Source organism: Mauremys mutica, chromosome 21, assembly GCF_020497125.1.
Source record: "Mauremys mutica isolate MM-2020 ecotype Southern chromosome 21, ASM2049712v1, whole genome shotgun sequence".
NCBI lineage: Eukaryota > Metazoa > Chordata > Testudines > Geoemydidae > Mauremys > Mauremys mutica.
In genome coordinates this window covers 18,930,565-18,958,184 of record NC_059092.1, presented here as the reverse complement: position 1 = coordinate 18,958,184, position 27,620 = coordinate 18,930,565, and the positions used below count along the sequence as shown (strand labels likewise).

The 27,620-nt window shown below is 53.9% G+C and overlaps 1 protein-coding gene across 3 annotated transcripts in view; it reads left to right on the top strand.

Annotated features, from left to right (window-relative positions):
- EPHA8 (EPH receptor A8) overlaps nt 1-27,036 on the top strand; it is a 133,565-nt gene extending 106,529 nt beyond the window's left edge. For all 3 annotated transcript variants that reach the window (XM_044996385.1, XM_044996383.1, XM_044996384.1), the window contains exons 9-17: nt 10,428-10,495; nt 10,813-10,938; nt 13,007-13,192; nt 14,802-14,863; nt 15,380-15,589; nt 20,265-20,414; nt 21,219-21,409; nt 22,947-23,102; nt 24,403-27,036. In XM_044996385.1, coding sequence (XP_044852320.1) covers nt 10,428-10,495; nt 10,813-10,938; nt 13,007-13,192; nt 14,802-14,863; nt 15,380-15,589; nt 20,265-20,414; nt 21,219-21,409; nt 22,947-23,102; nt 24,403-24,517 — 1,264 coding nt within the window. In that variant the 3' untranslated portion in view covers nt 24,518-27,036. The remainder of the gene's footprint in view (nt 1-10,427; nt 10,496-10,812; nt 10,939-13,006; nt 13,193-14,801; nt 14,864-15,379; nt 15,590-20,264; nt 20,415-21,218; nt 21,410-22,946; nt 23,103-24,402) is intronic.
- Nucleotides 27,037-27,620: the final 584 nt, after the last annotated feature.

Sequence of the window (27,620 nt, the reverse complement as noted above, 5' to 3'; positions counted from 1 at the left end):
GCTTCCCTCCTCCCCTAAATCTCTTGGGCTATCCTGGCAGTTATCTGCCCATTTGTGTGATGAAGTAATATAGAATGCATGAATAAGAAACACTAACTTTATTGAGATAAAATGGGGGGGAGGCAGCCTCCAGCTGCTATGATATTCCAGCCAGGACTGAATCTCCATTAGACGTTAATGGGGCGGGGGGGAAGAGAGGAGCGCAGCCTCCAGCTGCTATGATATTACAGCCAGGACTGAATCTCCAAGAGACAAAGCTTAAAGAAGGGAATGACCGGGAGTCATTCCCATTTTTGCCCAGGCGCCCCCAGCCGACCTCACCCAGGCCAGCCAGGAGCAGTCACGGAATGATGAGGACGGTTTTCAAGCCTATTGCACCGTCTGCCATCAGGAAAGGAAGGGGAGGGGATGCTGCTGTTCAGCGCCGCAGCACCGTGTCTACCAGCAGCATGCAGTAGACATTCAGTGACATTGAAAAAAGGCGAGTAACGATTTTTTTCCCTTTTCTTTCCTGGTGCGAGGGAGGAGGGGAGATTGACGACATATACCCTGAACCACCCGGGACAATGTTTTTGACCCTTCAAGCATTGGGAGCTCAGCCGAGAATGCAAATGGTTTTCAGAGACTGCGGGGACTGTGGGATAGCTGGAGTCCTCCGTCATAGAATCATAGAATCATAGAATCTCAGGGTTGGAAGGGACCTCAGGAGGTCATCTAGTCCAACCCCCTGCTCAGGACCAATTCCCAACTAAATCATCCCAGCCAGGGCTTTGTCAAGCCTGACCTTAAAAACCTCTAAGGAAGGAGATTCCACCACCTCCCTAGGTAACCCATTCCAGTTCTTCACCACCCTACTAGTGAAAAAGTTTTTCCTAATGTCCAACCTAAACCTCCCACTCTGCAACTTGAGACCATTACTCCTTGTTCTGTCATCTTCTACCACTGAGAACAGTCTAGATCCATCCTCTTTGGAACCCCCTTTCAGGTAGTTGAAAGCAGCTATCAAATCCCCCCTCATTCTTCTCTTCTGCAGGCTAAACAATCTCAGTTCCCTCAGCCTCTCCTCATAAGTCATGTGCTCCAGCCCCCTAATCATTTTTGTTGCCCTCCGCTGGACTCTCTCCAATTTATCCACATCCTTCTTGTAGTGTGGGGCCCAAAACTGGACACAGTACTCCAAATGAGGCCTCACCAGTGCTGAATAGAGGGAAATGATCACATCCCTCGATCTGCTGGAAATGCCCCTACTTATACAACCCAAAATGCCATTAGCCTCCTTGGCAACAAGGGCACACTGTTGACTCATATTCAGCTTTTCGTCCACCGTAACCCCTAGGTCCTTTTCTGCAGAACTGTTGCCCAGCCATTCGGTCCCTAGTCTGTAGCAGTGCATGGGATTCTTCCGTCCTAAATGCAGGACTCTGCACTTGTCCTTGTTGAACCTCATCAGATTTCTTTTGGCCCAATCCTCTAATTTGTCTAGGTCCCTCTGTATCCTAGCCCTACCCTCCAGCGTATCAACCACTCCTCCCATTTTAGTGTCATCTGCAAACTTGCTAAGGGTGCAGTCCACACCATCCTCCAGATCGTTAATGAAGATATTGAATAAAACCGGCCCCAGCACCGACCCTTGGGGCACTCCACTTGATACCGGCTGCCAACTAGACATGGAACCATTGATCACTACCCGTTGAGCCCGACCATCTAGCCAGTTTTCTATCCACCTTACTGTCCATTCATCCAGCCCGTACTTCTTTAACTTGCTGGCAAGAATACTGTGGGAGACTGTATCAAAAGCTTTGCTAAAGTCCAGAAATAGCACATCCACTGCTTTTCCCTCATCCACAGAGCCGGTTATCTCATCATAGAAGGCAGTTAGGTTAGTCAGGCATGACTTGCCCTTGATGAATCCATGCTGACTGTTCCTGATCACTTTCCCCTCCTTTAAGTGGTTCAGAATTGATTCCTTGAGGACCTGTTCCATGATTTTTCCAGGGACTAAGGTGAGACTGACTGGCCTGTAGTTCCCTGGATCTTCCCTCTTCCCTTTTTTAAAGATGGGCACTACATTAGCTTTTTTCCAGTCATCCGGGACCTCCCCCGATCGCCATGATTTTTCAAAGATAATGGCCAATGGCTCTGCAATCTCATCGGCCAACTCCTTTAGCACCCTCGGATGCAGTGCATCCGGCCCCATGGACTTGTGCTCATCCAGCTTTTCTAAATAGTCCCGAACTACTTCTTTCTCCACAGAGAGCTGGTCACCTCCTCCCCATACCGTGCTGCAGAGTGCAGCTGTCTGGGAGCTGACCTTGTCTGTGAAGACAGAGGCAAAGAAAGCATTGAGTACACTAGCTTTCTCCACATCCTCTGTCATTAGGTTCCCTCCCTCATTCAGCAAGGGGCCCACACTTTCCTTGACTTTCTTCTTGTTGCTAACATACCTGAAGAAACCCTTCTTGTTACTCCTAACATCTCCGGCTAGCTGCAACTCCAAGTGTGAATTGGCCTTCCTAATTTCACTCCTGCATGCCTGAGCGATACTTTTATACTCCTCCCTGGTTATTTGTCCAATCTTCCACTTCTTGTAAGCTGTTTTTTTGTGTTTAAGACAAGCAAGGATTTCACTGTTAAGCCAAGCTGGTCACCTGCCATATTTACTTTTCTTCCTACACATCGGGATGGTTTGTTCCTGCAACCTCAATAAGGATTCTTTAAAATACAGCCAGCTCTCCTGGACTCCTTTCCCCCTCATGTTATTCTCCCAGGGGACCTTGCCCAACAATTCCCTGAGGGAATCAAAGTCTGCTTTTCTGAAGTCCAGGGTCTCTGTTCTACTGCTCTCCTTTCTTCCTTGTATCAGGATCCTGAACTCGACCATCTCATGGTCACTGCCTCCCAGGTTCCCATCCACTATTGCTTCCTCTACTATTTCTTCCCTGTTTGTGAGCAGCAGGTCAAGAAGAGCTTTTCCCCTAGTTGGTTCCTCCAGCACTTGCACCAGGAAATTGTCCCCTACACTTTCCAGAAACTTCCTGGATTGTCTGTGCACTGCTGTATTGCTCTCCCAGCAGATATCGGGGTGATTAAAGTCACCCATGAGAACCAGGGCCTATGATCTAGCAACTTCTGTTAGTTGCTGGAAGAAAGCCTCGTCCACCTCATCCCCCTGGTCCGGTGGTCTGTAGCAGACTCCCACCACGACATCCCCCTTGTTGTTCATACTTCTAAATTTAATCCAGAGACTCTCAGGTTTTTCTGCAGTTTCATACTGGAGCTCTGAGCAGTCATACTGCTCTCTTACATACAACGCAACTCCCCCACCTTTTCTGCCCTGCCTGTCCTTCCTGAACAGTTTATATCCATCCATGACAGTGCTCCAGTCATGTGAGTTATCCCACCAAGTCTCTGTTATTCCAATTACATCATAATTCCTTGACTGTGCCAAGACTTCTAGTTCTCCCTGCTTGTTCCCCAGGCTTCTTGCATTTGTGTATAGGCATGTAAGATAACTCACTGATCGTCCTGGTGTTCCAGTATGGGGCAGGAGCCCTCCCCTCTTGTACTCACCTACTTGTGCTTTCTCCCGATATCCCACTTCCCCACTTACCTCGGGGCTTTGATCTCCTTCCCCCGGTGAACCTAGTTTAAAGCCCTCCTCACTAGGTTAGCCAGCCTGCTTACAAAGATGCTCTTCCCTCTCTTCGTGAGGTGGAGCCCGTCTCTGCCTAGCACTCCTTCTTCTTGGAAGACCATCCCATGGTCAAAGAATCCAAACCCTTCTCTCCCACACCATCTGCGTAGCCATTCGTTGATTTCCACGATTCGACGGTCTCTACCCTGGCCTTTTCCTACCACAGGGAGGATAGACGAGAACACCACTTGCGCCTCAAACTCCTTTATCCTTCTTCCCAGAGCCACGTAGTCTGCAGTGATACGCTCAAGGTCATTCTTGGCAGTATCATTGGTGCCCACGTGGAGAAGCAGGAAGGGGTAGCGATCTGAGGTCTTGATGAGTCTCGGCAGTCTCTCCGTCACATCATGAATCCTAGCCCCTGGCAAGCAGCACACCTCTCGGTTTTCCCGGTCAGGGTGGCAGATAGATGACTCAGTCCCCCTGAGGAGAGAGTCCCCGACCACCACAACCCTCCTCCTTCTCCTCTTGGGAGTGGTGGTCGTGGAACCCCCATCCCTAGGACAGTGCATCTCATGCCTTCCAATCAGTGGAGTCTCCTTCTGCTCTGTTCCCTCAGATGTATCATCCACTCCACTCTCTGCACTAGTACCTGCGGAGAGAACATGAAAACGGTTGCTCACCTGCATCTGTGTTTCTGGTACATGGACGTTTCTGGTACTCTTTCCTCTTCTGGAAGTCACATGCCGCCAATTATCCTCGCTGGTCTTCTGTCCCCGCTGCGTAGCCTGCTCTGAATCTTCAGAACATTGTGCCCGCTGAAGCTGATCCTGACGTCTATCTAGGAAATCCTCATTTTCTTTTATGGAACGCAGGGTTGATATTCGTTTCTCCAGACCTTGAATCTTCTCTTCCAATATGGAGATCAGCTTGCACTTTGTACAGACAAAGTCGCTTCTATCCTGTGGAAGGAAGACAAACATGGCGCATCCTGTGCAGGTCACAATGGCGGATCACTCAGCATCCATAGTCTCTTCCTTCTAGGAGCTTCCTTACTTGTGGCAGAAGCTACTCGGAGCAACCTGTGAGAGCGGGGCCTCAGTAGGCTCTCTCCAGGCGAACGTCCATTTGATTCTTTGGCTTTCCGTTACGCTTGTCACACAGCACGGTGTTGAGTCCCTGCTGTGGCCTCTCTCTATCATGGCCTTGGAGATTTTTTCAAATGTTTTGGCATTTCGTCTTTTGGAACGGAGTTCTGATAGAACAGCTTCATCTCCCCATACAGAGATCAGATTCGGTATCTCTCGTATGGTCCATGCTGGAGCTCTTTTTTGATTCTGGAACTGCATGGTCACCCATGCTGATCAGCGCTCCACGCTGGGCAAACAAGAAATGAAATTCAAAAGTTCGCGAGGCTTTTCCTGTCTACTTGGCTGGTGCATCCGAGTTCAGATTACTGTCCAGAGCGGTCACAATGGTGCACTGTGGGATAGCACCCGGAGGCCAATACCGTCAAATTGCGGCCACACTAACCCTAATCCGACATGGCAATACTGATTTCAGCACTACTCCCCTCGTCGGGGAGGATTACAGATACCGGTATTAAGAGCTCTTTATATCGATATAAAGGGCTTCGTTGTGTGGACGGGTGCAGGGTTAATGCGGTTTAATGCTGCTAAATTCGATATAAACTCGTAGTGTAGACCAGGCCTTAGGCCTGAGTGTCAGTATAAGGTGGGGGTAGTCAGTCAACAGGCAGACCATGGGCCAAATCTGGACTGCCAGGCACTTTTGAACGTACCCTGAAATCTTTTCATTTATTTATTATCGTTATTGGTTTGTTTCTTATTTTCTCTGGAATCTGGACTGTGACTGTACCTTGGCCAAGACATTTGGACTTTGACAAAAAAAATAATCGACTACTCCTGGGGTAAGGTTTTGTTGTGGATTCTGAATCTCAAGACCCTAAGTTGGAAGAAACTGCCTGATGATACCTTGTCACTGCTGAGCATTTTGAAATACGAGCGTTTATCACAAGCCAGGTGGCAGTGAAAGCATTTTCATTGAAGTTCCAAATATTTTTAATGAAAACCGCACACTAATGTTTTGTGCTGGAGCTAGGAGGTACATATGTGCTGTCTGTTGGTATTAGCTGTATACCTTTCTAGTACACGCCCTCCTCCCCCAAACTGAGACCGAAGGTATATTCTTCCTGTACTCTCTGAGCATGCTCACAACAAGTTCTTACATCTTCACTCATGCGAGTTAATTTTCAACTACTGGACAATTATAGACATTAATACATTATAAATTAAACACTCACCACACACCAAACACAATACAGGAGATCCACATAGACAAAATGAAGTCGAGGATTGCTGCAGATGCAATATACAGAGAAGCCATAAGTAAGAAACTAGACCTGTGCACTGATCCCTTAAACGCCACTAGGCACTCAGAGGCCATAGTAAATATTGGCAGTGGTAGAGTGGCACAACCGTCAGTGTAGACAACTCACTTACAGCTGGAATTTTCCAAATGCATGAATCGGAACATTGCTGGCCCGCCCGCAGGGTTTTGTGACACAATGCCGAGGGGAGCAGAGACACTGGCAGTGCAAAATGCACAGGTTGGTCCAACCAAGATATTTGATGCTGAGCTTATCTATTGAAGGCCTACAAGCAAGTTCATGAGAGGTTGAGATCAAGAATATTTTGACAGGTGATTGGTTCCTGTACCGACATCAACATTCACTGCCTCTGGTGACGGGATTGCTGAGGCTAAATCTAAGCTAAAGAAGCAGCTGCAGACAGAGGTGTCAGCTAGACATCCTTCCTAAGAAGTCCCCTGCACCGTCACTGACGGTTCTGCTGTACACTTGCCAGCACGTGGCATCATCAAGGACTTTGTGACAAATTTCAGAATCTACACTGAACACGAGCTAGCAGCAGGTGATGTATACCTTGTCTCGGACAGGTGCAAATCCATCAGCACAATGAGTGTCACAAAATCGAGCAGAGCTACAGGAGCAAGCAGAGTGCATCATTTAAGGACAAATGCATCGGTACCTCCACAGAAAGTTGTCTTGACAGTTAATGAAAATAAGAGAGTTTGATTGGCATCATTTGTGCAGAATTATTAAAGACAGAGAAAATACCTGAGCTGAAATAAACCAGGGGTGTGTGGTGGTCAACAGAGGAGATATGGCCACCTCACATGAGGCAGCAAAGAACATCCTCAGACATCAAACAGTGATGATAGCAAAAGAGAAAGTGGTGGAAAAGTCAGTATTATCGGATAACATTGACATATTTCTCTTACTCTTGCATCATTACCTTGAACAGAGCCTAACATATTTAGTGATTATGGAACCCAGCGTCCAAGAGAGAGCTGTAATAGACATCCATGCTACTGCAGAGCAACGCCAGAACACGATTCCAGGGCTGTTAGCTGTCCGGGCGCTCTCAGGCTGTGATACAGTAGCTTCCTGTTTTGGCCTCTTCAGAATTACTCTGTTGAAAATTCTGCAAGCTGAGTACTCCCTCTCTCTGCTGGGTGACATCAATGCCACAATGCCTGCTGATGCTGAACAGGCACCCAAATTCCTGGCTGCACACTACAGACAATCAAACTGTGCCCCCATTTTAGAAGCATGGCAGAAATCATGGGCAGGGAAAACTGGCAAAGGTACCATATCAAACCAAAGCTCAGCTCCTTACCACCACCAAGGGAAGCACTTATAGGAAATGTCAAACGAGCACATATTCAGGTGCACTGCAGTATGGATGGATACGCAATGACAGTTCCAAGTCTCCATTTCCAAAAACTGAACCAGTCAATGGTGCACAGATATTTTGAAGTTAATCAAGGGTAATGGACCCTGTAAATCTATGAGCCAGATTGCCAGGAACCATATTCTGGGCATGCCCTGGAGGTGTGGAGTGTCATAATGACCTGCCAAAATCAGCTTTAGCATTTGCAGATGAAAACAGGGATGACAAGTAGTGTATTACCTGTATTACTCACGTTGGGACGCTCAGCTGTTGTTGGAATGAGACAGAACACCAGTAATCATTTATAATGACTCCAAAATGTGGTATTTGGTTACAATTATTATTATATTTGTCATTTTGCTGACTAGATACATCAAGGGTCGGCAACCTTTCAGAAGTGCTGTGCCGAGTCTTCATTTATTCACTCTAATTTAAGGTTTCGTGTGCCGGTAAAACATTTTAATGTTTTTTAGAAGGTCTCTCTCTCTCTACAAGTCTATATATTATATAACTAAACTAGTGTTGTATTGTAAAATAAACAAGGTTTTCAAAATATTTAAGCAGCTTCATTTAAAATTAAATTAAAATGTTGATCTTATGCCGCCAGCCTGCTGCTGGTCTGGGGTTCTGTTCACCTAGGCCGGCAGTGGGCTGAGTGGGGCCTGCAGCCGGGACCCCAGCTGGGAAGGGTCTGGCAGCCAGAACCCAAGACCGGCAGCAGGTTGTGCAGGGCCAGCAGCCAGAACCCCAGACTGGCAGCAGGCTGAGCGGCTCAGCCCACTGCCGCTCAGGGGTTCCATCCGCCAGCTCCTGCCAGCCGGCATCCCGGCTGCCGGACCCACTCAGCCCACCGCTGGTCTGGGATCCCGGCCCTGCCCACATACAGTGGGTACCTGCCTTCTCCCTGGTTCTGGCCCATTCTTTTCCTCTCTCTGCACTGAGCTGAGGGTGGGAGTGGCCGGAGCACAGGGCTGGGGGGGGAAGGATCTGGCCAGGAGCTAGAATGGGGGGGGGGCTCAGGGTTGGGGCAGGAGGTTTGGGTGTGGGGGCACTTACCTGGGCAGCTCCCATTTGGTGTGAGGGGTGCAGGTGGGAATGTGAGTGGGGGTGCAGGAGCTCCCGTTTGGTGCTCAGGGTGGGGATGTGCAGGGTGCATGGGATGTGGGGGGTGCAAGAGTCAGGGCAGAGGGCTGGGGGCATGTGAGGGGGTGCAGGTGTCAGGGTAGGGGGGCTGGGTATGTGTGGGGTGAAGGAGTCAGGGGGCTGGGTGGTACAGGACTCAGGGCAGGGGCCTGGGGGGGCGCGTGGGGCTGCAGGGCTCAGGGCAGAGGGCTGGGTGACTTCCCCCCCCCGCTCCTTGTCCCAACTACCCCCTCCTGGGACCCCACCCCCTATCTAAGCCTCCCTGCCCCTTGTCCCCTGACTGCCCCCCTAGGACCCTACCCCCTACCTGTCCCCTGACTGCCCCAACCCTTATCCACACCCCCGCACCCAGACAGAACCCCCTGGACTCCAACTGCTCCCCGCCCCCTGACAGGACCCCCAGAACTCTGGACCCATACAACCCCCCACCCCGCTCCCTGCCTGCGCCAACCCCTCTCCACACCCCTACCTCCTGACAGCCCCCCCCAGAACTCCCAACTCATCCAACCCCCCACAGCTCCTTGTCCCCTGACCACCTCCTCCAGAGACCCTCCCCACCCTAACTGTCCCCCAGGACCCTCCCTGCTCCCTGTCCCCTGACTGCCTTGACCCCATCCACCCCCCTGCTCCCTAACTGCCCCCTCCAGAGACCCCCACCCCTAACCACTCCCCCGGGATCCCACCCACCCATCCAACCCACTCTGCTCCCTGTCCCCTGACTGCCCCCAACCCTTACCCAACCCCCCCCAGCCCTGGACCCCTTACCACAAGGCTCCCCGCTCATCCGGAGTTTTGTCGCTGCCACGCGCGTGCAGCCCCGCCCGTGCAGCCCCGCCCCACCCCTCAGAGCGCTGCACGCGCGGCAGCAGGGCTCTGGATGAGCGGGGAGCGGCTTTCCCTCCCCAAAGAGCGAAACGCTGCCCCGCGGGAGCGCGCAGCCCCGGCCCCCAGAGCGCTGCGCGCGCGGCGGCAGGGCTCCAGGGGAAGAGGGGGAATGGGGGGGAGGGGCCAGCGCTCCAGCCAGGGAGCGCGGACCCTGCAGCTTGCCGCGTCGGCAGGATTTTTAATGGCACAATGGAGTCCCGGCAGGCTCCAGCGTGCCATTAAAAATCGGCTCGCGTGCCAGAGGTTGCTTAACCCTGATATACATTTATGGTCTGTTGAATACTTGTTACATAATAAAAAGTGGTCGCTGTCTCAAGTGACAGTTAAGGTCTATGCTGTACCCCCAGCCCTCTGCCTCATGTGCCCTTATTAGTCAAACATGTGTTGTTATTGATTGAGATTGCAAATGTTAAATACATGGATTTCATATATTAGGACTCTTATGCTTTGATTTTGTCTGCTCCAAATCATGTGAACTCCTGCTGATTGGGGGGGCGGCGAGGGTGGGATGAAGCGTCGGTATTTCAAAATGCTCAGCAGTGACAGTGTCATTAGGCAGGTTCGTGTAGCGTGTGGTCTAGAGATACAGAAGCCACAAAAACACCTTGTCTGGACCCTAAAGTGAGGCTGACCAGAGGGGCTGCCAGACTACAGGTCACGTGCAGCGGACAAACCCAGAGCAGGGAAGAGCTGATGATCGTTGTGAGACGTGGGGCTGGATGGGCTGGTGTTCTCTGAGCTGATTGCTGTTGAACCGTGGACCTGGTACACAAGATATCCTGGTCTGGGCAAATCGAAAGCTGGAGGTGGGGGTGAAGATCTGCAGTGCAGCTGTTCTGTGCCCTGCTGTCAGCTCCAGCTCAGCTTCTGGGTGAATCTCTGGTACTGCGCCTTGCTCACTTCCTGGTAACGCGTGGCTGTGTGTGTGAGAGATGGGAGGCAGAGCTGCTGTGTCAGGAGTCTTCCCTCTGCCTCTTGTGTCTCCGTGGCAGGCACTGTGGTTACAGCAAGGCTTTCCAGGACTCAGATGAGGAGAAGATGCACTATCAGAATGGCCAGGGTAAGTACATGGAGATGTGTCTGGGGTGAGCTGTTCTCTGCCTCCCAGAAGGGGCTGAGTTTCAGGTGATTTTCCTTGTCCCTCTGGGTATCTGAGCCCTTGGGCTGGTCTGGAGAGGTCTGTGTTCTGAAGGGGAAATTTAGCTTTCCTGGAGTTGGGTGCCAGAGAGCAGGCCCCCACTGGGGCATCTCTCCGCTGTATGTGGCCCTAAGGAGTCTGAATCACTGCTTTTGGGGCCTGGATTCCTTCCGCCTCTCTGGCTCCCAGAGGGCATTGCTGTTTGCTGTTGGAATAATCTCGCTTTTAACTCTTAACAGTGAAGTTCCCCGCATCAAAGTTCTACGTGGATCCTCACACGTACGAGGACCCCTGCCAAGCCGTGCACGAGTTCACACGAGAGATCGAGGCCTCCAGGATTAAAATTGAGAAAGTCATTGGGTCCGGTGAGTGCCCTGGCTCTATGCATTTCACACCCTTCGAACTTCCTTCGGAAACTCATTTCTTCCCCCGGCGCTATGGTGCTAATGTTTGTGCAGTACTCTGGAGACGCGAGGGGCTAAATAAATACAGCTCGTGCTGAGTGTTATGATCCTCAGTGAGAGTTTGTAGCTTTCTGAGCACAAAAAGCACGTGCTGAATTTTTTAACCATATGAAGTGAACCATCCAGAGCCAGATGCTCAGCTGGTGTTAATCATAGAATCATAGAATCTCAGGGTTGGAAGGGACCTCAGGAGGTCATCTAGTCCAACCCCCTGCTCAAAGCAGGACCAAACCCAACTAAGTCATCCCAGCCAGGGCTTTGTCAAGCCTGACCTTAAAAACCTCTAAGGAAGGAGATTCCACCACCTCCCTAGGTAACCCATTCCAGTTCTTCACCACCCTACTAATGAAAAAGTTTTTCCTAATGTCCAACCTAAACCTCCCACTCTGCAACTTGAGACCATTACTCCTTGTTCTGTCATCTTCTACCACTGAGAACAGTCTAGATCCATCCTCTTTGGAACCCCCTTTCAGGTAGTTGAAAGCAGCTATCAAATCCCCCCTCATTCTTCTCTTCTGCAGGCTAAACAATCCCAGTTCCCTCAGCCTCTCCTCGTAAGTCATGTGCTCCAGCCCCCTAATCATTTTTGTTGCCCTCTGCTGGAGGCTCTGCTCCAATTTATCCACATCCTTCTTGTAGTGTGGGGCCCAAAACTGGACACAGTACTCCAAATGAGGCCTCACCAGTGCTGAATAGAGGGGAATGATCACATGCGGAAATGCCCCTACTTATACAACCCAAAATGCCATTAGCCTTCTTGGCAACAAGGGCACACTGTTGACTCATATTCAGCTTTTCGTCCACCGTAACCCCTAGGTCCTTTTCTGCAGAACTGCTGCCCAGCCATTCGGTCCCTAGTCTGTGGCAGTGCATGGGATTCTTCCGTCCTAAGTGCAGGACTCTGCACTTGTCCTTGTTGAACCTCATCAGATTTCTTTTGGCCCAATCCTCTAATTTGTCTAGGTCCCTCTGTATCCTATCCCTACCCTCCAGCGTATCAACCACTCCTCCCAGTTTAGTGTCATCTGCAAACTTGCTAAGGGTGCAGTCCACACCATCCTCCAGATCGTTAATGAAGATATTGAACAAAACCGGCCCCAGCACCGACCCTTGGGGCACTCCACTTGATACCAGCTGTGAACTAGACATGGAACCATTGATCACTACCCGTTGAGCCCGACCATCTAGCCAGTTTTCTAATCGGTGTAGCTCAGCTGCAGCCAATGGAATGACACTGACTTGCGCCAGCTTAAGGTCTGGCTGTCCATGCACGAGTATCTCCTCTGCTGCTACCTTGAATTTCACCCCCAAAGTTCATGTCTGGGCTGAGAAGACACTTGAGCCATTTCAGCAAAAATGTTGATTTTTTTTTTCTGAAAAGTGATATCAGCTGAGAATAGGGGCTTGGAAGGCAAGCGCACAAGAGAGAGGGCGAGCGAGCGAGCTGTCAGCTGCTGGTGACACCCATGGTAGCCACTGGTGCACAAAGTCTGAGTGCCCTCCTGCTTGGCAGTTGCACAGAACCAGCCAGGATGCGCAGGCTCAGAGCTGCCTGGGAGGTGCTGGGAATTCTCACTAAACCAGCCCTGCTCTTGCTTTTCACCTGGCTTTGTACCCACATTGTTGTGAGGGAAGTTGGAAATCCCATAATAGGACGTGCTGAGCACACCTCATCATTGCTATGCCAGCACAAAGGTGGGTGAGAGTCTTTATGCCTCTGAGGCACCGAGCCAGGCAATAATTCCTTACGGTGAGTCAGTGGTAGGAAATAGAACCCAGGAGTCCTGACTCCCCAAGCACGGGACCATGCTGCAGCCTTCCTATTGGCTCTAGAAAACAGAGCCCTAGTTGTTGGCTCTGGACATGTGTTTAGCCTGGTGGCAGAAGGAGTGCGGATTTGGTGGGGTGCAAGGAGGCTGCAGTGAATTGAGAAGCTAAGCCCTTTCCCTTGTCTTTTCTTGCTTTGCAGGAGAGTCTGGGGAGGTGTGTTATGGCCACCTGAAAGTGCCAGGGAAGAGGGAGCTTCCCGTGGCCATCAAGGCTTTGAAAGCAGGTTACACGGAGAAGCAGAGACGGGACTTCCTGAGCGAGGCCAGCATCATGGCGCAGTTCGACCACCCGAATGTTATCCACCTGGAGGGCGTGGTCACCAGGAGTACGTTTCTGGGTGCAACAGATTAGAGAGGGCAGTCGCATAGTCAGTGCAGGACCATAGGGACAAAGGGGAAGCTGATCTCACAGCCAGAGCCCTCAGGAAGTGCTTTCCTCTCCCAAGCCTGGCAGAGACCCCCCCTACAACCGAGAGGCCGGCCAGCTGCTGCACAATGTATAATCTCACTAATGGGGGCCTTTCACTTCGCTAGCCCCTTTCATCCCCAGGGATCCCCAATATAACAAACCCAAATGCAGCCGCCTTTGGGGTGGAATGTGGCAGCCGTGTCACTGACTATTGCAATGCTACCGAAGAGTGTTGGGCAGGAATGGAGGCTTCTGTATCCAGTGGGAACTACAGAGGGAATTTAAGGAGATGGGACACAGATGGCCAATAGGAAATGTGTCCAAATCTCATGGGTGGGAGCTCCCACCGGTTCCCAACAGGCAGGTGCCACATCAGAGAGACAGCTGCTAGGCAGGCCTACCAGAGGGACATGTTCCTAGAGAGCCCCTGCTGAAGGGCTGGATGGGCACTGGCAGGTGGCAGTGCGTGGGCGAAGCTTGCCCTGACACTGCCCTCACTCTGCTCTGAGGGCTTCATTTTCGGGGCTGAACATACAGCACCGAATTCCTGGGAGCTGGCAATAAAGTGCCTTTGGATTGCTACGGGCCAGCAGGCTCAGAATGAAGTCCTACCACGAGCCGGGGTCTCTGCTGCTAGCTTCAGGCTCTAGAGTCTAGGAGCCAGCTCCTCAGCCCAGCAGCGTTCTCTCCTTTTGACATTCCCGATTAGCATCTTGAGAGGGAGACAGCTTGTCACTCGCAGGACTGCTGCTTTTCTCCTTCCCTTCTAGTGTCATTAGAGAAATGAAGGGTTTATTCCTGGCCGCAGCTCAAACCCCTGGTAGGAGAATGCTGCTATTTGGGGCTTTTCCAACATTCATTTGAGGGAGGTGAAATGGGACACCTGACAGGGTCCTTTGTAACATCACATGTGGTGGCTCCCCTCACCCCACTCCGCTCTGCACCCCAACGCCAGAGATCAGGGTTATTGGATTCGGAGAAGCACTACCCATTAGCGTTCATTTTAAAGGCTGCATCATATTGAATTGTAATGTGAAGTTATAGTTTTAAAAGGCACATTGAAATGCAAAGCATTATGGTAATGGGATGCAAATTTCATTTAGACAATGAAACTGACTTAGCAACAACAATGGCGCCTGTACAGAGAGTGCGAGTAGGATGTGTGAGTGCAAGGTGGATGCATGAGTGTGAGTAGGCTGCGTGAGTGTGAGTAGGATGCGTGAGTGCAAGGTGGATGCATGAGTGTGAGTAGGCTGTGTTAGTGCGAGCAGGCTGCGTGAGTGAGCAGGCTGCGTGAGTGCGAGCAGGCTGCGTGAGTGTGAGCAGGCTGTGTTAGTGCTATATGCACACACTGACATGGTTCACACGCAGCACCAGGATGGGACCTCACCAGCTCTTTGCAGGGCTGTGGGACACCTTGATTGTCCCTGTGGCCCTGGATTTGCTTCCCTCCCTGCACAGGCAGGTACCTTGCTCCCAGAGGAAGGTGACTTCTCTATTAACTTGACCTCTCTTGTCTCCTACAGGCAAATTGGTAATGATTGTAACCGAATACATGGAGAACGGCTCACTAGATTCCTTTCTCCGGGTAATCAGCTCCTCTGAATTTTTATTCATTGCACATTCTTCAGGGCTGAGTGGCTGATGAGAGAGAAGAACAGGCTGATCCATACTCTGTGGCCTCATGACCACTGTGACCGCTGAGTAAAAGCTGCAGGCGCTGGGGGAACACTAGCTCCAAGGCATCTGCACTCGGTCTCACGTAGAGCATCCTAGTGTGAGAGGCAGGACTCCTGTTGCTGGTGCACAGGAGCATCTGCCAGGCCTGTGTAGTGGGAAGAGTGGAGGGTTGGAGGTTGGAGGTGACAGGAGTACAAACTGTCCTCATTTCCTCGGGCCTGGCCAGGCTTGCTCCAAGAGGTGTCTGGGTTTGGAGCCCGAGTGTGGGGGCATTACAGATTGCAACAGGTGAGCTGAGTGTAGCTTAATGGGGACAGGGGTCTGGCCGTACAGGTCACAGAGGTCCAAGTCACCATGCAGAATCAGTGTTTGTCAGGTGCCCATCCAGAGGCCAGGAATAACATCAGGGTTGTTTTCTCTCCAGAAACATGATGGGCAGTTCACCATCATCCAGCTGGTGGGCATGCTGAGGGGCATTGGTGCCGGCATGAGATACCTCTCTGATTTGGGCTACGTGCACCGGGACCTGGCTGCCCGTAACGTTCTTGTTAACAGCAACTTGGTCTGCAAGGTGTCCGACTTCGGCCTGTCGAGAATCCTCGAGGATGATCCGGATGCTGCGTATACCACCACGGTACATTCTGCGCTTTCCCTGCCTCTTTCTCTGTGCTGAGTCATAAAGAACAGCAGGCATCCGCGCAACCTTCAGGGAGAGAGATCACAGCCTGAAGCCAAGGCATGAAGCTCAGCCCTAGCTCCACCCTCCTGTGCTGGTGCCATGAATTATGGAGCCCCTTAGACCATTATAAATGATCTGACAATTCATATAATACAAACTCATTTCTTATACAGCTGTACGTGGAGGGAGTTACAGCACAGTGTGAGCTGGTACCTTTCCTAGCCTGCTCTCAATTACAGTCCACACACGGTCAGAGTCCCAAATCACCCTCTTCATACCCTAGCTCCTCTTTCCTCCCATCTCCCGTGTAACTGGGTGAGGTAACAGCTCATCTGTCTCAGGGAGTTTCGCACAAATGCTGCCACACTGTTACATACATACAGTCTCAGGCTTGGCCTGATGTTTTAATCTCAGTGAGATCAACAGAACAAGCTGAGTTTGAAGTAGATTGGTTCAGTAGTTTAAAAATTGTTTAAAGTTATTGAGTCCCATTGCTGGCTGGAGCAAAGGATTTCTTATTTTAGGAAGAGCTAGCAGTGACCCCATATTTAGGTAACCTAACATTTCTGGTATAGAAGATTCTTGTGACCTTTTTATGAGGCACCCTTACCCCTCCATTATATGTTGCAGGCCTTTGACATTCTGCTGGGGCAAAGCACCGGAGCTAGAGATGTGTCTTTTGCTTGTCCCATGAAATTCTGTTGAAGTTTGGCTCAGACAGAAACGTAAAAATCACCATTTCTGTTCTCGGCCTGCATGGCTCAGCTTTCCAGAATAGTAACTCAACACAAACGTTTTAAGGACAAGCCCCAGCTTCCACCAGAGCAGCAGGAGTGCTGGGAATGAGGACGAGAGCTGGACAAGGCTCCCACCCTGACCACACTCCTTCCCTGACCTGGCACATGGGGTAGGAGCCCATCCCCCACTCTAGGGGCACCACATGGGGCAGGAGCCTATCGCTTCTTGGCATGGGAGGGGGGAGAGAGCCCACCCATTCCCCTCTGAGCTAGCAGCCTTCTCCTCATATAGCAGGTACAGTGGGTAATGTGGTCTGTATGTGTTACAATAACGATGAAAGTTCAGGGTTAAAATCCTGCTGGTGCTGCATGATGGGATGGCTGGGTTGACACAATTATACATCACAGGGTTTGGTTTTTCTTTTAAAGAAAATCTTGAAATTACAAACAATTGTAATTTGGAGGGAGGGATAGCTCAGTGGTTTGAGCATTGGCCTGCTAAACCCAGGGCTGTGAGTTCAACCCTTAAGAGGGCCACTTAGGGATCTGGGGCAAAAATCAGTACTTGGTCCTGCTGGTGAAGGCAGGGGGCTGGACTTGATGACCTTTCAAGGTCCCTTCCGGTTCTAGGAGATAGGTATATCTCCTATTATTAAATTAAAACTATGTTAAACAAACATACATTAGTTTAGAGCAGGGATCAGCAACCTTTGGCATGCGGCCTGTCAGTGAAAGCTGCTGGTGGGCCAGGACAGTTTGTTTACCTGCAGCATCCACAAGTTTGGCCGAGCGCAGCTCCCACTGGCCATGGTTCACAGTTACAGGCCAATGGGGGCTGCGGGAAGCAGCAGCCAGCACATCCCTCAGCCCTCGCCGCTTCCCACAGCCCCCATTGGCCTGGAACAGCGAACCGCAGCCACCAGGCACTGCGCTCGGCCGAACCTGCGGACGCTGCAGATAAACAAACCATCCCGGCCCACCAGCAGCTTTCCCTGATGGGCCACGTGCCAAAGGTTGCCCATCCCTAGATTAGAGAGACAAGGTGGGTGAGGTAATATCTTTTATTGGACCAATACAAGTCAGTTACCTTGTCTCTCTAATAACCTGGGGCCAACACAGCTCCAACAAAATTTAGATCAGTGGTTCTCAACCAGGAGCACACGTACCCTTGGGTGTTCACAGAAATCTTCCAGGGGGCACATCAGCTCATCTAGACATTTGCCTAGGTTTACAACAGGCTACTAGCGAAATCAGTACAAACTAAAATTTCATACGACTTGTTTGTATTGCTCTATATGCTATACACCGAAATGTAAGTACACTAGTTATATTCCAATTGATTTCTTTTATAATGAAATGGTAAAAATGAGAAAGTAGGAATTTTTTAGTGCTAGTGTGCTGTGACTCGTATTTTTATGTCTGATTTTGTAAGCAAGTTGTTTTTAAGCAAGGCGATACTTGTGGGTATGCAAGACAAATCAGACTCCTGACGGGGTACAGTTATCTGGAAAGGTTAAGAGCCACTGATTTAGGTTACAAAGTCAAGCACGCAAAAATTAGGAAATGCCAAATTTACAGTTGCCTGCACATCAGTTTGATCCCTGTTTCCATATGTAACCCACTGGTCAGTGCCAGTCTGTGTCATGTGTCCCCCTCTGCGCCTGCTCCCCATGGGGTATGGGGCAGTTACAGCTCTCCTTTACAAATGCTAACTGTTTAGTTCATGCTTTCAGCTCTGGAGGGTTTCCTGCTCCAGTCCCTGAAGTGTTGGCCAAGGAACCTGGTCACATACTATATCCTCATTCACTGCACAGGATGGACATACAAAGGCGGAGAATTAAGGCCACGTGTGTAACTGTAATGCTGACATTTCTTAACCTTTGAGTGCTTGACTTTGCGATCTAAACAGCGTTCTACTAACGTAGATCATGTGTGTGTGTGTGTGTCTGGGCTTTCACGTCCTGCCTAAAGCCACCCAGCGGGGAAGTAAGAGAGAGCGAGAAGCCAAGGATCTCTGTGTTTGGCTGCTCCTTGCCCCAGGATAAACACGCATCCTCCAGTGTCTAATAATTTCTGGGCTTGTTCTCCCTGCTGGGCTTGCGTGCGGGACACCCTGCAGCACCACTCCAGACACCTTCTGGGCAGAGGCTTCGTTCCTCAGTGAGCGGTAGGGAGAAGGGGCCCAGAGTCTAGGCTTTCAGGAGTCTAAACATGAGCCCACCCTCTGCCTTATTGTCTTCCTTATAGCCAGCTCTCTGGGACTCCTGCGGGCAGAGGCCTTCCAGCAGCCAGGCTAAATTCTTGGTGCTTTCAGGTTCTGTCCTGCGTGCAAGCAAAACTCTCGGTACTCGGCCTTGGTGACACAACAAGATTATCCTGTCATAGAGGGGAGGGATAGCTCAGTGGTTTGAGCATTGGCCTGCTAAACCCAGGGTTGTGAGTTCAATCCTTGAGGGGGCCACTTAGGGATCTGGGGCAAAAATTGGTGCTGCTAGTGAAGGCAGGGGGCTGGACTTGATGACCTTTCAAGGTCCCTTCCAGTTCTAGGAGATTGGTATATCTCCAATTATTTAAAAGTGTCACATGACACAAGCCTTGAGCTGGTCATTGGCCCTTATCAGTCCTGCTTCAGTTTCCAGATCTACCACCTGCCCCTAGAGTGCCCTTGCTTTGAATATATTGGGGGCACTCTAGGGTAGACTAGGACAACTTTATCCAACGTGGGCATTTGCCACTGAGGGAGTCGCTAGCTGAGGGTTTCCAGATGACCTGGACAGACACACTCCATTCACTTTTGCTTCAGCAGGTGCTAGTGATGGGTGCACGTCCGGTCTCGAGCCCGATGCAGGGGCAAGAAATGGTATTTAAAATTCATCCCCTTTACCAAGGTTGGGGTCAGGTCATATTTGAAATGAACACATTTTCTCAGCATCAGCGCCTGCCCAGAGTCTAGTGTTAGGAGCCAATCCTGTGTTCTCATGCTGCCATTGCTAACTGCTCCAGAGTTACCCGTGACAGGATGGCAGGGCTGCATCTGCACTGGCAAAGCCAGGACTCATCGCTCAGCCTGGGAGTACGCCCTAGGGCTCAGCGTGTCTTCTGTCTAACCCTGTTCTGAGCTGGCGTAGCTGACACGGTGGTGGAAATGCCTGAGCCCTGCCTACACTAGAGCGCCTGCTGTTGCTGCCGGTGATGAAGTCTGGTTCCCACTTTGCCAGTGTAGACAAGGCCCAGGAGAGGACGGAGCTGCTAACAATTCACGGGAGGGAGGAGGAACCGCATGCTCCTCGGCCCAGCGAGGGAAGGGAGGGAGACCATTTACATTCAGGCCCTGCAGTGCTGCTGGTGCCAGTCACCAAACCAGAAAGCTGGGGGGTGTTCTTAGGGCGTGGGTGGGAAGCTGCCTGTTCTAGGCTCAGTCTTACAGCGCTGGAAAAGGCCCCGCCCGGGGTCCATTGGTCCTTAGGGCTGACGCTGGGTGGTACCCAGTGGCTGCGGGTTGGACTCTCAGCACCGACAGGGCTTGGGGCCTGTTTGGTCTCAAAGAACGGAGAGCCCTGCCTCAGGGAACTAGGCTAAGCAAGATCAGGCCTGGGAGCTTTTTGCTGGGAGACCCGGGAGACTCCATGGTGTTTGAAAGCACAAAGGATTCAGAGACGGCGGGTCTCTCTAACAGACTGGCGTGCTGACAGTCACGGAGATGCCAATGGCAGGCTCCAGGCTGATGCGAGTGGACATTCCCCATGCATGCCTGACCCCAGTTCCTGCTCTGGAGCAGTGAGGCCCAGCGCTGGCTCTCCGCGATAACCGCTGAATGGCCTTGCTGCCCAGGTGCCAGCTCTTTGCCCTGGTGGAGCCTGTCCTGGACGGTTACCCTGTGTTCTGTGTTTCAGGGGGGGAAGATCCCCATCCGCTGGACGGCCCCCGAGGCCATCGCGTACCGCACATTCTCCTCAGCCAGCGACGTGTGGAGCTACGGCGTCGTCATGTGGGAGGTGTTGGCCTACGGGGAGCGGCCCTACTGGAACATGACCAACAGGGATGTAAGTGAGCGTCGTCCTGCCTGCGGCTGGGCTGGTATCAGGGCGGTTCCCTCCCTCCCTCTGCTGGGGCAGCACCTCCTGTTAACTGAGCGGTCGTGAGGGCTCACGGCGAGATGGAGGCCGCTGGGGAGGGGGTCCAAAGCCAGAGTGTAGTTCTCTGGGCAAAAGGCGATGCTGCCTCTCCTTGCAACGGGAATGGAGCTCGAGACTTTCCGCTGTCTGGGAGGGGCAACCTGGGGCCTCAATGCCGAGCTCAGCTGAGCCGTGAGGGGAGATTGTCAAATACCCTGTGTGAAAATATCAATGTGTTTGCAGTCCTTCCTTCCGCATAGTGTGTGTTCCCGCCCCGCTGGGTGTTACTGGGTGTTCCCGCCCCGATGCGTGTTACTGGGGGGTCCCTGCCCCGCTGCCTGTCACTGGGGGTCCCCGCCCCGCTGGGTGTCACTGGGGGTCCCCGTTACTGGGTGTCCCCACCCCGCTGCATGTCATTTATGTGCTTTAGGTGGGGTTATGTTAGGGGGTTGCCGAGATGAATAAGACAAAGGAAGGGAGGGGGCTGGCGAGTGGAGGGTTGGCACAAAGAGCCAGGCAGCCTGAGGGCTGGTGTGTTCAGCGGGAGACCTCCGGAGAACAGATGCCTGTTACCACCAGTGGCCATTGGTCGCTGCTTGAGCTGCTCCTGCAGCTGCTTTGCCAGCTTCAGTCTGTGGCTGGCTCCACAGAGCTCTGGAGCAAAGGGCCAGGGCGTCTCAGAGTGCGCTCCGGGAGGGCTGGGTGCTCACCCCGAGCAAACCTTCCTTTCAGGTCATTAACTCAGTGGAGGAGGGCTACCGCCTGCCTGCCCCCATGGGCTGCCCTACAGCCCTGCACCAGCTCATGCTGGACTGCTGGCAGAAGGAGCGCAGCGAGCGGCCACGCTTCTCCCAGATCGTCAGCATCCTGGACAAGCTCATCCGCAACCCTGAGAATCTCAAGTGCACAGCTACGGTGAACCGGTAAGGCTGGGCACAGCCACGGGGAACCGGTAGGGCCGGGCACAGCCACGGGGAACCGGTAAGGCCGGGCACAGCCACGGTGAACCGGTAAGGCCGGGCACAGCCACGGTGAACCGGTAAGGCCGGGCACAGCCACGGGGAACCGGTAAGGCCGGGCACAGCCACGGGGAACCGGTAAGGCCGGGCACAGCCACGGGGAACCGGTAGGGCCGGGCACAGCCACGGGGAACCGGTAAGGCTGGGCACAGCCACGGGGAACCGGTAAGGCCGGGCACAGCCACGGGGAACCGGTAAGGCCGGGCACAGCCACGGTGAACCGGTAAGGCCGGGCACAGCCACGGGGAACCGGTAAGGCTGGGCACAGCCACGGGGAACCGGTAAGGCCGGGCACAGCCACGGGGAACCGGTAGGGCCGGGCACAGCCACGGGGAACCGGTAAGGCCGGGCACAGCCACGGGGAACCGGTAAGGCTGGGCACAGCCACAGGGAACCGGTAGGGCCGGGCACAGCCACGGGGAACCGGTAAGGCTGGGCACAGCCACGGGGAACCGGTAAGGCCGGGCACAGCCACGGGGAACCGGTAGGGCCGGGCACAGCCACGGGGAACCGGTAGGGCCGGGCACAGCCACGGGGAACCGGTAGGGCCGGGCACAGCCACGGGGAACCGGTAAGGCTGGCCACAGCCAGAATGAGCCAGTTAGAGCTCTGCAGGTGGTCTCAGCACCTTCTGCTCATAGCCATGGTGAGCCAGAAAGACTCTTCACTCAACAGCACCAGCCAGTGCATCACAGCCACGGTGAATTGGTGAGAGACTCTCTTGCCAGATATGGCAACAATGGCTTCTCATTGGCTAACATTGGCCACTTTATGGCCTGTTCTCTGGCTAGAGCCTCATGCCAAGCTAGAGCGGACAGCGAGCTGGTTCACTGCCATGGTGAGACAGTCCGAGACAGAGCCAAGCCCAGGCTCTGAGCTGGCACTGGCCATCAGGCACTCACATGCCACAGTGATGGGCAACACAACGGATGGATCAGAGACACAGAGAACTACTTAAAGCCGCCGTCCAAGCTAGAGCTTATGGCTAACACAGTCCAGGCCATAACCATAATGAGGCACACTAGCCTCCCAGCATAGGTGGTGCTTATGGCTTCACGCGGTCATGGCCATAGGCCTGGCTAACACCAGCCAGGAGAAGAAAACAGGCTCAGCCGTGAGTGAAGCAGCTGCATTTCACACACTTGGATTCACATCCACAGCCCATCTCCACACAAAGCTCAGTTGTGCACACTGAAGGGCATACACAATACTGAGCCCTGGCACTGGATACCCCTCCCGCACCCCTCTCTTTGGCTCTGCCTGACCAGAGAGGGCCCCAGCCGTGGAGAGCAGTAATTGTGCAATGGTAGAATAGTGTTGGGGCATCAGGCTGCCATCCCCCGCTGCACAGCCTGGGCTATGGCTGCTTTTCCAGTACCTTGACTCCACTCGCTGATCCGCCCCTTAGCGCTAAGCTTATGCCTTTTCTCTTGTCTTCGAGGTTCACCCAAACTCCCTTTGACAGAGGCTTCTTTGATTTCACGAGCTGTTTTACCGTGGAGGACTGGCTGGAGTCCATCAAACTGGGGCGGTATCGGGAGAACTTCGCGGTGGCCGGGTATTCCTCGCTGGGGATGGTGATGCGGATGAACATCGAGTGAGTACGAAGGGGGAGAAGTGACTGATGTAGGCCATGATGTGCTGGCACCACCCGTCACCCCTATCACTGTCTGCTGCCCTCCTACCTTGGGCTCTGTAGATCTTACAGGCTAAGCAGTGTTAGGCCTAGTTAGCACCTGGAGGGGAGAAAATCCAGATACCGAAGGAAGTGGCGTTGGTGCCTCTCTCCTGGGAGCTCTTCTTTATGAGTCAGTCCTGAGCCAATGCACCAAGGTGATGCTGAGCTGTGTGTCTGTGTGCGCACATGTGCAGAGGGCTCCCTGTGTGTGCGCGCACGTGGGTGCACGGGGCTCCGTGTGTGCGCGCACGCGGGTGCACGGGGCTCCCTGTGTGCGCGCGCGTGGGTGCACGGGGCTCCGTGTGTGCGCGCGCGCGTGGGTGCACGGGGCTCCCTGTGTGTGCGCACGCGTGGGTGCACGGGGCTCCCTGTGTGTGCGCGCGCGCGGGTGCACGGGGTTCCCTGTCTGCGCGCGCGCGGGTGCACGGGGCTCCCTGTCTGCGCGCGCGTGGGTGCACGGGGCTCCGTGTGTGCGCGGGTGCACGGGGCTCCCTGTGTGCGCGCGCGCGGGTGCATGGGGCTCCCTGTGTGTGCGCGCGCGTGGGTGCACGGGGCTCCCTGTCTGCGCGCGCGTGGGTGCACGGGGCTCCCTGTCTGCGCGCGCGTGGGTGCACGAGGCTCCCTGTGTGTGCGCGCGCGCGGGTGCGCGGGGCTCCCTGTGTGTGCGCGCGCGTGGGTGCACGGGGCTCCGTGTGTGCGTGCGCGTGGGTGCACGGGGCTCCGTGTGTGCGCGCGCGCGGGTGCACGGGGCTCCGTGTGTGACAAGATGGTGTGTCCAGCAGGGTTGGACGGGAGGCTGCACAGTGGAAGCTCAGCAAGTGTGAGACCATTGCACATGATTGCAGAATGAGGGGACGCACATCGGAGAAGCTGCTGAGTGGACAGGGCTGCCTGTCCGTCTGTCTGTGTCCCTGACTGGGTGATCTGTGAGCAGCTCCAATTTCAGAGCATTGCTTTCGCTTGCTCCTAGCGTGTCAGGAGCCATTTCCCGTCTGCCTCCCTCTCCCCCTGTGAACTGCGCGGGGGCGGTGGCCCTGGGGTGGGCCATGGAGACTGATAGCCAGTCACTCCTGAGAACAGCGCGTCAGCCCCTCAGGACCAGACAACAGCAGCTCCACCGCTGGCAGATGAGTGCAGCTGAGCCAGTAGAAGGGAAGCCCCGTGGCCTGGCCTGCAGCACAGGGGGAGCCGGGTTCTGACGTTGCCTTTGTTTTCACAGTGACGTCCGGAGCCTGGGGATCACCCTCATGGGGCACCAGAAGAAGATCCTGGGCAGCATCCAGATGATGAGGTCTCAGCTGCTGAACACCAGTGTCCCCAGGCGGCACCTCTAATCACCAGCTCCCCAGACCCAGCAGCTGGCATTCCAAAAGCACTGATCCTGGCAGAGTAGCGGGCAAAGCCGGCAGGAGAAGCGCCGAGCCAGAACCTCGAGCCTCTGTGGCTTTCTGTTGCCTTGCTGGGATTCGCGCTCCCAAGGGAAAGTGGAAGAGCTTTCCAGGTACATTGCTGAATATGCTGGCTTCTTCCTCCAGCTGAGGGTAGGAGCAGCCTCCAGAGCAGGGCAGGCCACTTCATTTTCCATCCTGTGTCCCTGCTGGGCCGGGGCTCCTAGCAGGGCCTAGCTAGGGGCTGTGCAATAGAAGGGGCACGCCGCCCAGGCTGGGTCCTGCAAAGGGAGTTGCACTGACTGACAGCGATGGCGAGAGCAGCCGGGCAAGTCTCTTCCGTGTGCTGCTGCCGACTGTGTCTGAGCTGCTGTTGTACTGCCTGGAGGCTTAGCTGGATCTCTGAGCCTTGCAAGGCCTCCCACACCATTGCATGGCAGAGACAGCAAAGTGCCTGCTCTACCCAGGATCTCCAGACCAGCCCCTCCACGAAGCTACCAGGGTCATTGCCACTGCTCTCAGGAGGGTCACTGGAAAACCAGACAGTCTTGAGCCTCCTGCAGTAGTTTCTGCTGGTGCTGTGAGTGGACGGGACTTCCTTGGCGAGGGGCCCGGAAGCGCTGGCGCGTGCTCGGGGAGATGTGAGAGGTGCTGTCAAAGGAGAACCCGGAACCAGCTAGGAAGTCACCACTTCCTGAATGCACCAGCACCGAACCTAGCACAGGCAGGCCAGGGCCAGGGCCAGGGGAGAGCATGTGTCTTAGGGCTACACGCTCAGGATTCCCCCCCGAGACCCAACAGAGCAGAGGCCAGCAGGCTTGTGCCGCACGAGGGGCCGCGTCCCCTCTCACGGTCCTGTCATGTCTTCTGAGGGGAGTTTACTGAACATCCCACCTAAAAACAGCCAGGGGCTGCCGGCAGCCAGTCTGCCTTGCTGTGCTAACAGGGCCTGGCCAAGCCTCCCCTGGAGACAGTCACCAGCGGCACCGCTCCCAGCAGCACGCCGAGCTGCGATGCCCCCGCCCAAGGCTCTGCTCAGCTGTCCGATCCTGGCTGCCCCGCAGGTGAGGGCTTCTCCAGGCCACCGGGACAGGAGCTGCGCCAGCTCCCTGCTTGCGCCCCCTGCTGGCGAGCTTGCCCCCGGAAGGCAGCAGGCCAGTGCGCTGAGGTGCTTGGACGCGTCGAGCTGCCCCGAGGAGAGACGTGCTCGAAGCAGAGGGACTGGCGCAGGCTGGAGAGGAAAACCAGCCTCTTTCTCCCCTTTGTAAATACGATTTTCTACCGTGTTCAAAGCTGTTTTACTACGTCGGACTTTAGACATGCAAAAATGGTCTCAAAGCACAGAAAGCCCAGCCCACGGGCTGGCTGCGCTGCCAAGCCTCTTCAAGGGGGCGTGTAGCCAGAGCTCACTGGGGGACCCCACTCCGTGGGGCAGGGGAGACGAGCTCCTCCCAACGCTGCTGTTACTCGTGCATCTGGGACCCATGCCGCCGGTTCGTGGGTGAGGCCAGAGTCCCTCCCAGTGACAGCAGAGGAAATCCAGAGTCGCTCCGTTGGTTCCAGTGGATACTCTGGATTTACATCAGCACATATGACAGCGGGATTTGGCCCGAGGTCGCCTTCCAGCAGCGCCAGATAAACTGGAGGATGGTGGGATGTGGGGGGAGGGGTTAAGGCCATTTTCCAGTCTGCAATAATCCTGGCTAATCTGAACCCTCCTGGGCTTGGTTTAGTTTTCTATCTACATGTCAATTCTACTCTGGGACTATGTCGTGGGCACTCCACTGCTTCCTATGGAAGCTCTTCCGAACGAGGGCCAGATGCAGTATGTGGTTCTAGTTACATTCCACCCTCTGTGCACTCAGACCCCTCACGCGCCAATCCTGGGGGCTGTGTACTCGGCGTTTACGCCTGCGGCACACAGGACACCCGGGGGAGGGTGCTGCCTGGGCCTTACCCGCCCTGCGGCACGCGGGACACCTTGGGGGAGAGTGCTGGCTGGGCCTTACCCGCCCTGCGGCACACAGGACGCCCGGGGGAGGGTGCTGGCTGGGCCTTACCCACCCTGCGGCACGCGGAACGCCCGGGGGGAGGGTGCTGGCTGGGCCTTACCCACCCTGCGGCACATGGGAGGTATAAGGGTGGGGGGGGGTTCTGGATAGATCCTGGTTCCTGGAGGGCAGAGGGTTGGTGGATGGTCCCTAGGGACACGGGGGTTGCTGGATGGGTCCTGGTACCCAGGGACGGGGCTGGGGTTGCTGGACGGCCCCAACCCCTGGGGACGGGAATTGCTGGACAGAGGATGGGGGTTGCTGGCCAGGTGCTGGTCCCCGGCAGAGGAGTGTTGCTGGATGGGCCCTGGTCCCCAGGGACAGAGGGTTGCTAGATGGCCCTTGCCTCTCTCTTCCTTGCCCTTCTTTTATGGTCAGAGTCGGCACCTCTTCCCGGACAATAAAACTCTTCCTATTGCCCAGTTCTCTGTCTCTGATTGACAAATGTGTCATGCTGGGCTGCTCTCACAGGGTGCAAGGGCTGGTGGAGCTGCTAAGGGATCCCCAGGCTGCTGCTGCCGTTCCTTCCAGCAGGCATGGGGCTGCCCGAGCGGACTTGCCCTGAGGAGTCAGCACCTGTGCCCTTCTCTGGCCCCACACAGGGCTGCACGCACAGGCTGCACGCACAGGGCAGGCCTTTCAGTTATTTTACGTGAGAGATTCTGTGAGCAGCTTACCTGCTGGAGGAGCATGTTGAAATGGGGTGGGGCGGGCGGCAAAGCCAGTATGAGTTATATAGTGTGAGTTTGTGTGTGTGTATATGTGTGAGAGAGAGAGAGAGTGCATGCACATGTGTGTGCATGGATGTGTTTGTGTGTGCACAGCATGTGTATGCATGTGTGTGGGTGAGTGCATAGCGTGGATGTGCATGTGTATGCATAGCATGCATGTGTGTGAGTGAAAGCACATGTGCGTGTTTGTGCATAGCATTCCTGTGCATGGATGTGTGTGTGAGTGCAAGCACATGCATTTTGTGCATAGTGTGAGTGTGCATGGAC